General features: G+C 44.8%; 1 protein-coding gene and 1 long non-coding RNA gene across 8 annotated transcripts in view; one reads left to right on the plus strand and one right to left on the minus strand.

The window, feature by feature from the left end:
- LOC105474264 (cyclic AMP-dependent transcription factor ATF-7) overlaps positions 1-13213 on the plus strand; it is a 128694-nt gene that overhangs the window by 90903 nt on the left and 24578 nt on the right. For 4 of the 6 annotated variants that reach the window (XR_011609139.1, XM_011728763.3, XM_011728764.3 and 1 more), the window contains exons 5-9: positions 6227-6364; positions 9766-9923; positions 10847-10946; positions 11485-11598; positions 12219-12371. Coding sequence is in view for 5 of the 6 variants with exons in the window: in XM_011728763.3 (XP_011727065.1) it covers positions 6227-6364; positions 9766-9923; positions 10847-10946; positions 11485-11598; positions 12219-12371 (663 nt within the window). In the remaining variant the exon portion in view is untranslated. Of the gene's footprint in view, positions 1-1187; positions 2719-6226; positions 6365-9765; positions 9924-10846; positions 10947-11484; positions 11599-12218; positions 12372-13213 lie in introns of those variants that run through there. The other 2 variants (XM_071071649.1, XM_011728766.3) reach the window with 2 other exon arrangements.
- Positions 92-12363, minus strand: LOC105474263 (uncharacterized). 2 transcript variants are annotated; one of them, XR_011609142.1, is made up of 4 exons: positions 12243-12352; positions 6552-6687; positions 5260-5402; positions 92-229 (listed from the first exon to the last, which is right to left on the minus strand). It is a non-coding gene; the product is annotated as an uncharacterized lncRNA (long non-coding RNA). The 2 variants fall into 2 exon arrangements; XR_982734.3 differs by lacking the exon at positions 6552-6687 and having other exon boundaries at positions 12243-12363.

A 13213-nucleotide genomic window follows, 5' to 3' on the forward strand; every position in this document is an offset into this window, starting at 1 on the left:
CAAAAAACTGGTGGTATTCAGACCTAGGCTATTTTCATTGTGCTTTGGATAATGTTCTTAATTGGTTAAAACACAAAATCATGGGCTTAGTAGAGTAAAACCAGATAGTAGTCACTAATCCCAGTCAGCCATTCAGGTCTTTAGGAGTTCCAGATGATGGATCAGCACAAGTCTGTTGTCACCGAAAATTAGTCCTCTTGTTCTTCCAGGGGAGTATTAGTTTAATAATCTGTTTTTTAAAAAATATTTATATTATAAATATGTTGAAGATGTTAAAAGGTGATAAATTACTCAGATTTTGTTAGATAACATATTCGTTGCCAAATCCCACTCTTTCCTGAGCTGATCAGACTTCTCAGCTGCACTGTTTTTTTGAATCAGCAAGTCAAAATAAACATTTATCAAATTTCCACTCTTCTTTGTTTCAGTATATGTGGTTTTTGCGTTTAAGTAGCTTTCTACTATTATTCAAAGTATTAAAGATAAGGATGTTCTCACTGTCTTTCAAAGGAGATCAACCAGGACGGTGAAAGAACTAGAAACTATGTCACTTCAGGAACTTTTAAAGAAATCGAGTGGCCAAGTACATTGGCTCATGCCTGTAATCCCAGCACTTTGGGAGGCCAGAGTTTCAGGAGTTCAAGACCAGCCTTGGCAATAGCAGGACCTCCATGTTTACAAAAACAGTTTTAAAGATTCATCAGGCATGGTGGTGCATGCCTGTAGTCCTAGCTACTTGGGAGACTGAAGCAGGAAGACTGCTTGAACCCAGGAGATCAAGGCTGCGGTGAGCTATGATTGCACTACTGTGCTCCAGCCTGGGTGACAGAGTGAGACCCTATGTGTGTGTGTGTGTGTGTGTGTGTGTGTGTGTGTGTGTGTGTAAATTTTTTTTTTTTTTTTTTTTTTTTGAGACAGAGTCTTGCTTTGTTGCCCAGGCTGGAGTGCAGTGGCACGATCTCAGCTCACCGCAAGGTCCACCTCCCAGGTTCACGCCATTCTCCTGCCTCAGCCTCTCGAGTAGCTGGGACTGTGGGAACCCACCACCACACCCAGATAATTTTTTTGTATTTTTAGTAGAGATGGGGTTTCACCGTATTAGCCAGGATGGTCTCAATCTCCTGACCTCATGATCTGCCCACCTTGGCCTCCCAAAGGGCTGGGATTACAGGTGTGAGCCACTGCGCCTGGTCTGGAGACCCTATCTCTTAAAAAAACAAATGGGCCAGCGCAGTGGCTCATGGCTGTAATCCCAGCACTTTGGGAGACTAAGGCAAGCGGATCACAAGGTCAGAAGTTCAAGACCAGCCTGACCAACATGGTGAAACCCCGTCTCTACTAAAAATACAAAATTTATCCAGGCATGGTGGCACACGCCTGTAATCACAGCTACTCAGGGGGCTGAGACAGGAGAATTGCTTGAACCCAGGAGGCGGAGGTTGCAGTGAGTCGAGATCGTGCCACTGCACTCCAGCCTGGGCGACAGAGTGAGACTTTGTCTCAAAAACAAAGAAAGAAAGAAATTGAGGAAATTTTGGTTGGAAAAGAGATTCAGTGTGAACAAATTGCAGTCTTCAAGAATATTCATTAAAAGAGGGATTACATTTATTCCATGTGGCCCAAAGGTAGAAGTAGGACCACTAGGTGGAAGCTCTCACAAAACATGTTCAATTATATGTAGGCCACTTAGTAGAGATATTGTAGAGGGGATTAAAATGCTGGAATCCCTTCTAATCCTGAGGCACTATGATTCTCTGATTTTAGCCTTTATATAGTCCAGATCCCTAGAGAATCCCTTAGTTTGGAAGACCAGAGGAAATACTCGAAGAAGCAGAGTTGAAGGGAGATAGTTCCCATGGAATAAGGGGCTTGGAGGAAAAAGAAAAATGCAAAGATCAAATTTTACTTTAGAATTAGAATTCTAGGTTATTGGTCACTATTTTATTTTATTTTTTTGAGACGGAGTCTTGCTCTGTCGCCCAGGCTGGAGTGCAGTGGCGCGATCTCGGCTTACTGCAAGCTCCACCTCCTGGGTTCACACCATTCTCCTGCCTCAGACTCCCGAGTAGCTGGGACTACAGGCGCCTGCCACCACGCCCAGCTAATTTTTTGTATTTTCAGTAGAGACGGGGTTTCACCGTGTTAGCCAGGATGGTCTCGATCTCCTGACCTCGTGATCCGCCCGCCTCGGCCTCCCAAAGTGCTGGGATTACAGGCGTGAGCCACCGCGCCCGGCGATCACTATTTTTAAAATCAAGTCTGTGTTCCTGATTTTCTGGAATCATAAAAGATTCCAATATCTCTATCCCAAAACATATATATAAACACATTAACCTCACAATTGCATGGTATAGTGAGGCATGGGATCCTATCAGAATATAGAATAGCTGGAACCGCTTTTATTTTTCCCTGTATTTAAGAAGAAGTTCCCCGGGAGCTCTTTCCTTCTAAGAGGGCATAACAGGTAAATCTAGATAGTTACACATGACTTTTCCATCCAGTTTAAGTGGTAAGAAAGCAAGATAGTGTCTTTATCACTGGAGTTATTTCCAAGTTCCATGGATTTCTATGAGTTTCTTTTTATGCTGTCTCCCTCAAACTAACAGAAAGTGGGCTGCACGAGGCATGGTGGTTCATACCTGTGATCCCAGTGCTTAGGGAGGCCACAACAGGAGGATTGCTGGAACTCAAGAGTTCGACACCAGCCTGGGCAGCATGGTGAGACCTATCTCTACAAAAAATTTAAAAACCAGCTGAGTGTGGTAGCACATACCTATGATCCCGGCTACTTGGGAGGCTGAGCCTAGGGAGGTCAAGGCTGCAGTTAGCCATGATTGAACCACTGCACTCCAGCCTAGGCAGTGAAACAACACCCTGTCTTTATTTTATTTTATTTTATTTTATTTTTTTATTTTTTGAAACAGAGTCTCCCTCTGTTACCCCAGCTGGAGTGCAGTGGCGCAGTCTCGGCTCTGCAACTTCCACCTCACAGGTTCAAGCGATTCTCCTGCCTCAGCCTCCCAAGTACCTGGGATTACAGATGCATGCCACTACGCCTGGCTAATTTTTTTGTATTTTTAGTAGAGTTGGGATTTTGCCATATTGCCCAGGCTGGTCTCCAACTCCTGAGCTCAAGCAATCTGTCCACCTCAGCCTCCTAAAGTGCTGGGATTACAGGCATGAGCCACCGCGCCTGGCCCAGACCGTGTCTTTAAATAAATTAATTCAGCGGGGAAACTCAGTAGCATATATTTGTAGTTCTACTTTTTCTTTCTTTTTTTCTTCTTTTTGAGACGGAGTCTGCCTCTGTCATCCAGGGGGAGTGCAATGGCGCAATCGTGATGGCTCACTGCAACCTCCGCCTCCTGAGTTCAAGTGATTATCCTGCCTCAGCCTCCTAAGTAGCTGGGACTACAGGTCCGTGCCACCATACCTGGCTAATTTTTGTATTTTTAGTAGAGACAGGGTTTCACCATGTTGGCCTGGCTGGTCTTGAACTCTTGACCTCATGATCCACCCACCTCAGCCTCCCAAAGTGCTGGGATTACAAGCATGAGCCACTGCGCCTGGCCTCTTTTTTCTCTTTTTTTTTTCTGAGACAGAGCCTCACTCTGTTGCCCAGGTTAGAGTGCAGTGGTGCTTGCAACCTCAAACTCCCAGGCTCAAATGATCCTCCCACCTCAGTTCCTGGAGTAACTGGGACTACAGGCACCACCACACCCAGCTAATTTTTGTATTTATTTTTAGAGACAAGGTTTTGCATTGTTGCCCACACTGGTCTTGAACTCCAGGGCTCAAGAGATCCACCAGTCTCAGCTTCCTAAGGTGCTGAGATCACAAGCGTGAGCCACCATACCTGGTCTTGTAGTTCTACTTTCAAATGGCAGAAGTAGCCACAGTCTTCTCATCATTCTTTTTCATTCATTCATTGACAGGATCTTGCTCCGTCTCCTAGGCTAGAGTGCAGTGGTAGAATCATGGCTCAGTGCAGCCTCCACCTCTTGAGCTTAAGCAGTTCTCTCACCTCAGCCTCCCAAGTAGGTGGGACTACAGGCACATACCACCATGCCTGACTAATTTATTTCATAGAAACAGGGTCTCACTATGTTGCCCAGGCTGGTCTCAAACTCCTGGGCTCAAGCTATCCTCGCACCTCGAATTCCCAAAGTGCTAAGATTACAGGTATGAGCCACCACACCTGGCAAGAGGGTTTTGCTATGTTGCCCAGGCTGATCTAGAATTTCTGGCCTCAGGTGATCCTCCCACCTTGACCTCCCAAAGTGTTGAGATTACAGGCATGAGCCACCACGCTTGGCCTATGAGGGATTTTATACCCAATTTATTGTAGGCAAATTCAAGAAAATTAGCATCCCATAAAAAGCTTCAAGTCTTTTTCATTGCCATTTTAGCTCAGTTGACACTTCTGGGAGACTAGTTCATAGTTAGTCAGCCCTTTCCTCACTGGGCATTCCTTGGTGTTTCCTCCTGCCTGTACAGGAGTGGTCTTTACTTCCCCTTAATGAGAAGTACAGGCTTAGTGGAAGAGCCTCCAGAAGCAGAACTTTCCTGAACCACAGCTTTGCTAGGAGATGCCCTAGAGGATTTCAAATCTATGTTTGTATTTACTTAGAGCCTTCTCCTTCCCACTAATCTCTGACTTAAGAGATCTCAGAATTAGCTAAATTGGACCTGACATCTTAGCAATGTAGAAAAAATGAGGCAGAAATGAAGCCACCTTTGCTGTTGCTCACCCTCCTCAGACTGGGGAAAAAGAACCACTACTACCATCTCTAATGTAGTAGATACCACATTGTCTTTAATTTACTCAGCTAGCTATCAAGAAGGTTTCTGAGGGTTAAGGTGGCAAGGGAAGATCTTGAAACAAGCAGTTGCTTCACCAAGAAGCCTGGGATATGGAATAGATAGAACAAAGGATCTACTTTGTTATGAAACTGAACTGCAATGCCAATGCTCCTGTCTTGGTACAGTGTCAAGGCCATTATCTCAGATGGTTTATTGTTCCCTACAAGGCCATTTACAGCTCCACAGTTCTGTGAGGTGATTGCATCACTGCCAGGAAAGTGCTCTCTTTCCTTCCTGGTTTTCTCCAGTCTTGCTCCTAAGACTCATTTATTTCACCAATCAGATGATCAGCCTTTCTTTTCTTTGTTACCCCAAAACCCTTATCTGCCTGATACATCCAGTAGCAGATTTTGGGATGAGATCACCATCAAGCATGGTGAGTTTCCCAGAAAATACCTTTCCTATCTGGTTTGTAGTACTCGAATAGCCAGTTTGTCTTTGTTTGCCTTTGATAATTGGGTAATCTAGTCATCCTTGTTGGCAGAGAAAGTGTTCACAGCTCTCCAGTGGCCAGCAGATTCAGGAATCATTTTTATTTCCTGAAAAATATTATAATATTTGCATGGATTTAAATGACATCTTTTTTTTCAGGTCTTTATAAATATTTGCTTACCATTGGTGAAGCAGGTATTATCTTCATCTTATAGTTGGGGAAACAGAAGCCCTGAGAATTACCAACAAAATGATTTGGCCAGAATTGTACATAAAACATAAGGAGCCCACATTTCTTGGCCAGGCGTGGTAGCTCACACCTGTAATCCCAGCTACTCGGGAGGCTGAGGTGGGAGAATCGCTTGAACTCGGGAGGTGGAGGTTGCAGTGAGCTAAGATCATGCCCATTGCACTCTAGCCTGGGCAACAAGATCGAAACTACAGGCCAGGCGTGGTGGCTCACGCCTGTAATCCCAGCACTTTGGGAGGCCGAGGCGGGCGGATCACTTGAGGTTGGGAGTTCGAGACCAGCCTGACCATCATGGAAAAACCCCACCTCTACTAAAAATACAAAATTAGCCGGGCGTGGTGGCATGGCTGTAATCCCAGCTGCTGGGGAGGCTGAGGCAGGAGAATCGCTTGAACCCAGGAGGTGGAGGTTGTGGTGAGCTGAGATTGTGCCATTGCACTCCAGCCTGGACAACAAGAGCAAAACTCCATCTCAAAAAAAAAAAAAAGATCGAAACTACGCCTCAAAAAACAAAACAAAACAAACATAAGGGGCCCACATTTATTTGACCTGCAGTTCAGTGCTTTGAACAAGAGCTGAACTTCTTAGAAGCATATTCCCTTATCTTGGAAATGGGAAGGTATAGATTCAACCTGAAAGGAATCACAGGGTTAAACTCTGTTCATTTTTCTTTCACAACAGGCTGCTGCTGGGCCCCTTGACATGTCTCTACCTTCCACACCAGACATCAAAATCAAAGAAGAAGAGCCCGTGGAGGTAGACTCATCCCCACCTGATAGCCCTTCCTCTAGTCCCTGTTCCCCACCACTGAAGGAGAAGGTAAATTCTGTACCAAGGGTCATCTCAAATGTTAATTGATAAAGCTTTGATTCATTAATTATATAAATAGTGTGTCCTAACTACTCAGGACACCAAGATGGTAGAATCACTTGAGCTCAGAAATTCAAGACCAGCCTGGGCAACATGGAGAAAGAAACCCCATCTCCACTTAAAATCCGTAAATTACCTGGGCGTGGTGGAACATGCCTGTAGTTCCAGCTACTTAAGAGGATGAGGTGGGAGGATCACTTAAGCACTGGAAGTCAAGGCTGCAGTGAGCTGTGATTGCTCCACTGCACCCCAGCCTGGGCAACAGAATGAGACTGTCTCAAGAAAAAAAAAAGTACGTGTTATAGGAGGACTGATTGTATTTAAAGGAATGATATTTAGAAGATTTCTGTAAATTATACCTATTCTTTTTCCCAGCAATTCCATTTATAAGTCTATATAGAAAAGAAATTAGTGCATATGTCTACCAAAAGAAGTATGTTAGAATGTTCATAGCAATTGTATTCTTTTTTATTTTATTTTATTTATTTATTTATTTTTTTTTTTTGAGACAGAGTCTTGCTCTGTCGCCCAGGCTGGAGTGCAATGGCCTGATCTTGGCTCACTGCAACCTCTGCCTCCTGGGTTTGAACGATTCTCCTGCCTTAGCCTCCCAAGTAGCTGGGACTACAGGTGCATGCCACCACGCCCAGCTAATTTTGTACTTTTAGTAGAGATGGGGTTTCACCACGTTTGTCTTGAACTCCTGACCTCGGGTGATCTGCCCGCCTCGGCCTCCCAAAGTGCTGGGGTTATAGGAGTGAGCCACCGTGTCCTGGCGAGCAATTATATTCTTAATAGCCAAAAATCAGCTGGGCACGGTGGCTCATGCCTGTAATCCCAGCACTTTGGGAGGCCAAGGCGGTGGAATCACTTGAGGCCAGGAGTTCGAGACCAGCCTGGCCAACATGGTGAAACCCCGTCTCTACCAAAAATACAAAAATTAGCTAGGTGTGGTGGCGTGTGCCTGTAATCCCAGCTACTCGGGAGGCTGAGATAGGAGAATTGCTTAAACCCAGGAGGCCGAGGTTTCAGTGAGCCAAGATTGTGCCATTGCACTCCAGCCTGAGTGACAGAGCGAGAGTCTGTCTCAAAAAAAAAAAAAAAGTAAACTGACAATTACACAGCAATGTGAGTGAATCCCACAAACATATCCAACAACAACAAAAACAGTCATACACAAAATTACATACTGTATAATTCAAGAAGAGGCAAAACTGTTTGACGATGATAGAACTCAGGATAGAGTTTACCTCCTGTGAAGGAATGATGTGGATTGGAAAGGGACATAGAACTTTATGGGGTGCTGGAAATGGTCTGTATCCTGATTTTACATCTGTAATAAGTCATCTTGTTTTGTTTTGTTTTTTCTTTTGAGACATAGTCTCACTCTGATGCCCAGGCTGGAATGCAATGGTGCAATCTCAGCTCACTGCAATGTCTGCCTCCCAGACTCAAGCAATTCTCTTGCTTCAGCCTCCCAAAGTGCTGGGATTACAGATATGAGCACCGCACCCAGCCTAAAAGTCATTTTGTTGTTATGACTTTAATGCACATCACTGTATGTTATACTTCAATTAATAAGTGAGAAAGAAAAATTCACATAATTCATAAATGACATCAAACAGTTTAGAAAAAAATGTCATCCTAGAGGGAAGTGATTTAAAGAAAGTATCTACTAGGAGTCTTATTATTCTTTTTAAAGGAAGTACTTTCATGAAGTACTATTTCTAATACATTTATTGAAATATAGTGGGCCGGGCGCGGTGGCTCACGCCTGTAATCCCAGCACTTTGGGAGGCCGAGGCGGGTGGATCACGAGGTCAGGAGATCGAGACCATCCTGGCTAACACGGTGAAACCCCGTCTCTACTACAAAATACAAAACATGTGGCGGGCGCCTGTAGTCCCAGCTACTCGGGAGGCTGAGGCAGGAGAATGGCGTGAACCCGGGAGGCGGAGCTTGCAGTGAGCCGAGATCGCGCCACTGCACTCCAGAATGGGCGACAGAGCCAGACTCTGTCTCAAAAAAAAAAAAGAAATATAGTACATGTACAGAAAAGTATATAAATTGTAATTATATAACTTACTGAATTTTCACAAAGTCAATAGCCTGTATAACCAGCACCTAGATCAAAAATATTTTATTAGAACCTCAGAAGCCCCCTCATGCTTCCTCCTCCTTTCAATCTCTGCTGCTCTGCCAGTGGCTATTAATTTTAACATCCACTATGGATAGAGCGTCTATACCTCATGTTACTTCCCTCCAAATTTGGCTTGATAACTTCACAAATCTGTCTTCTCATAAACATTACAACCATCCCATCTCCTCCCCTTTTCTTTTATTTTTTTTTTTTTGTTTTTGAGACGGAATCTCTCTCTGTCGCCAGGCTGGAATGCAATGGCACCATCTCAGCTCACTGCAACCTCCTCCGCCTCTCTCCTCCCTTTTTCATCAGCAACAAAGTCCTAGAGACTGTCTGGAGATGCTCTCAAGGCCCTTATGACCACTGGCAGTCTGAGATCTTAAGAAGTTAACAGTGAGGCTGGGCATGGTGGCTCACGCCTGTAATCCCAGCACTTTGGTAGGCCGAGGCAGGTGAATCACAAGGCCAGGAGTTTAAGACCAGCCTGGCCAAGATGGTGAAACCCCATCTCTACTGAAAATGCAAAAATTAGCTGGGCGTAGTGGTGGGTGCTTATAATCCCAGCTACTCGGGAGGCTGAGGCAGGAGAATCACTTGAACCCGGGAGGCGGAGGTTGCAGTGAGCCAAGATCGTGCCACTGCACTCCAGCTTGGGCGACAGAGTGAGACTCTATCTCAAAAAAAAAAAAAAAAAAAAAAAAAAAGGTTAAAGAAGTTAACAATGAGAGCAGTTTGTTTTATTACAGTATGATCATTATCCAAACTTCTATAGCCCTTTTTTAAGAGGTGTATTGGAGATATTGGGTTGCCTCGTCACCAGTATACCTGCCTTTTCCCATTGAAGTTCAGAGGACACTTGGCATCGAGTTTGGAATGAGAATATCTAGATTGTGAAAAATTGTAACAGTCTCTAGAATTTATATGGTACTACAGTGCTGCTTCAAAGATTTCAAGTGATATTCCAACTGTCATCTTATTTATGTAGCCATTGTCTCTGAAGGGGGAGATGGCCAAGAGATCTTAATACACCATTCGTCCTGAATGGATGAGTGAGTTATGGGTCCCTGATCCTGATGGAATCAGGTCATGATTTAATGAGTGGCTCTAATGCTCTTTCCAATAAATTTGTACTAGATGTTACCATCTATATATTTCCCTATAAGCACACCTTAAAGCATTTTGTGATCTGTTGTTTTCTTCTCTCCAGGAGGTTGCCCCAAAGCCTGTTCTGATATCTACCCCCACACCCACCATTGTACGTCCTGGCTCCCTGCCTCTCCACTTGGGCTATGATCCACTTCATCCAACCCTTCCCTCCCCAACCTCTGTCATCACACAGGCTCCACCATCCAACAGGCAAATGGGGTAAGTACAGAGAGCAGGGAGAAATAGTGAAGGCTGCATTTCTTTCCATTACATGAAACTATTTGATAAAACTGAGACAGTTTTTCAGTACTCAAGGAAAATAAGTCACTGAGATTATCTCTCAAAATAAAATTTTTCCCCGTAAACAGAATCTTCTTTACCTTTTTAATAGACAAGCAAAATATTTATTTGGGGGTAATACTTTCTTAATTTAAGGGTAATAGTTCTTTAATCTAAAAAGAGGAGCTCTTAAAACATTAAAAGTTCATTATGGTATAGAAACCACACCCTATAGAAGTCTGTTGGGGTACTGCTGAATGAAACGCTGAAACCCATTAAGTCTCCTCAGTTCCAGTTAGGGTTCTTGGTCTTTGCCATCTCTAATTTTATTTGTCTGTTTGTTTTCACTCCTGGCACGGTACCCATGGGTTAAGAGGCTGTTGTCAGGATTCAGATTCTTAGAGCTTATTGTTCTCTGGACCCACTAGGAAAAATAAAAAGAGACAGCTTCTTTTTGAGGCAGGGTAGAGCAAGCCATGGAAAGGAACAAGAGAAACATTCAGATTTGGCCATCATGTGACCTAATCAGTTTTGCAAAATGACGACTTTGATCCAACTCCCCCTTTCCCAAGGCTAGCCAGTGGTAGGGATGTTTAATTGTTCTAAACCCTTTAATAGGATTAGCTTTCTACTATTTGAGTTTGCTTAATTTGCAAAGTATAAAGATGTTGCCATTTTTCTCCATCTATAAGGTAAGTTGAATAGGATTCCCTGCCTTCCCACATGAGGGTGTCAAGATTTTTACCATGCTGCCTTATACCTTCGCTAACTAGAGAAGACTGGAAAATCTTCTGTAATTATAGGAGGTAGATCCATGGACAAAAGGTCTATGTTATGAGCATTTCACTTCATGTCTCCTCTAGGTCTCCCACTGGCTCCCTCCCTCTTGTCATGCATCTTGCTAATGGACAGACCATGCCTGTGCTGCCAGGGCCTCCAGTACAGATGCCGTCTGTTATATCGGTGAGCTCTGTAGTTGGGGCAGCCAACCCTACCAACATGGTAATCCTTCCCTTCCACCTGAATGATCATAAAACACACACAAGCCCCAGGGAAATGTGGGCTCTGATCTATATTAGTTGAGCATGGCAGCCTGCCTAAACTCTTCGCTAACCTCTGCCAATCCAGCACTATGGAACACTAGATAAAGACTCATCTGGACAATTGGCTCCTAGTCTAGGAATTGATCTTGCCAGCCCACTGATTAGTTGCTTTCACTTGGCACGTAGCACCTCCCAAATTGTCCAACATTTTCCTCAAGATAACAGCCCCAACCCTTCCCACAGAAATTGTCCCAACACTGAAGGATTAAATTCCCTACTCTGTGGTGCTCCATGGAGAAAGGTATTTCCCAGGCTGTCCCTGCATGCCCTATGGGCACATTGCACACAACAGGCCCTGATGTGCCAACCTCAAAAGCACTTCATTTTAGGGAAACTGTTGCCCCACTGATAGTATTATGTTCCCTTCTGTTTTTTTTTTTCCCCTTCTCTCGATCCAGCTGGCCAGACCTGTGTCCATGGTGCCCAACATTCCTGGTATCCCTGGCCCACCAGTTAACAGCAGTGGCTCCATTTCTCCCTCTGGCCACCCTATACCATCAGAAGCCAAGATGGTGAGTACATCTCAGCCTGGGGCAATGTTGGCCTTTCTGAAAGAAGTGAGTGATATCAGCCTAGGTCTTTCAAGTGAGCCAAGCAAAGGAACCTTCTGGGACTTGCAAAGCTAAGGACTCCCTGCTGTGGGGTCTGGAAAAGAAAAGACTCTGATTCATAGCTCCCATCTCCTCTCCTCACCTTTAGAGCCTGGTACATAGACCATGGCAGTGAAAAGAGGCAGCACAGATTGTTTGGAATGGAACACTTGCCGTTTTAGTTTTAGGGGTGACAGATGGAGGGTGGGTGAGTGGGCAGGGGAGCTGGCCAAGAGGTGAATAGCTGCGTAACCAGCATTTGGCCAGGCTCCAGAGGAGAGCTTTCATCTGGACGCTATTGTTTTAACAACCCCCAGCCCCCAACTGTGCCCAGGATGATAGCCAGGGAACAGAGTAGGCATTTTAGGGATCCAGGTGCACATTTTCTCTGCCTGTCATTTTCTCTTAATTCCTCTGTTAAGGGAGAACTAGAGTGGGAATTTTGGCTATCTATAAGGTCAGTAATAAAATCTAAGGCCACTCTTCTCATCCTTGATAGAATCTCATCTGTAACAAGCGTTTTTTCTTATCTTTGCCTGCAGAGACTGAAAGCCACCCTAACTCACCAAGTCTCCTCAATCAATGGTGGTTGTGGAATGGTGGTGGGTACTGCCAGCACCATGGTGACAGCCCGCCCAGAGCAGAGCCAGATCCTCATCCAGCACCCTGATGCCCCATCCCCTGCCCAGCCACAGGTCAGTGGCTCTTACTCTTTATGTCATATCTTTATGACGTATCTTTATGTCATATCTGTTTTTCAGGGAGCAGAAAATTAGAGAAGAATGGACTTCAGCTTTCTGGGTTTCTTCCTGCTTACTTTGGTTCTTGATGGCAGTTTGACTACAGCAAAACGTACCATTCTTTTTATTATTTATTTATTTTTATTTTAACTGAGACCATCATTTAATAGCAAAAACACACCATTCTTTTTTTTTTTTTTTTTTTTTGAGACGGAGTCTCGCTCTGTAGCCCAGGCTGGAGTGCAGTGGCCGAATATCAGCTCACTGCAAGCTCCACCTCCCGGGTTTACGCCATTCTCCTGCCTCAGCCTCCCGAGTAGCTGGGACTATAGGCGCCTGCCACCTCGCCCGGCTATTTTTTTGTATTTTTTAGTAGAGACGGGGTTTCATCGTGTTAGCCAGGATGGTCTCGATCTCCTGACCTCGTGATCCTCCCGTCTCGGCCTCCCAAAGTGCTGGGATTACAGGCTTGAGCCACCGCGCCCGGCAAACACACCGTTCTTTATTCACCCTTGTGTTAGACTTTCATACAAACAGACTGAGTAATGCAGAACTGTTGCGGCAGCAGCCTCGCTTTTTTTTATTTTTTTGAGACGGAGACTGGCTCTGTCTCCCAGGCTGGAGTGCAGTGGCACGATCTCGGCTCACTGCAAGCTCCACCTCCCACCTCCCGGGTTCACGCCATTCCCCTGCCTCAGCCTCCCGAGTAGCTAGGACTACAGGTGCCTGCCATGACGTCTGGCTAATTCTTTTTTGTATTTTTAGTAGAGCGGAGTTTCACCGTGTTAGCCAGGATT

Source organism: Macaca nemestrina, chromosome 10 (assembly GCF_043159975.1).
Source record: "Macaca nemestrina isolate mMacNem1 chromosome 10, mMacNem.hap1, whole genome shotgun sequence".
Lineage (NCBI taxonomy): Eukaryota > Metazoa > Chordata > Mammalia > Primates > Cercopithecidae > Macaca > Macaca nemestrina.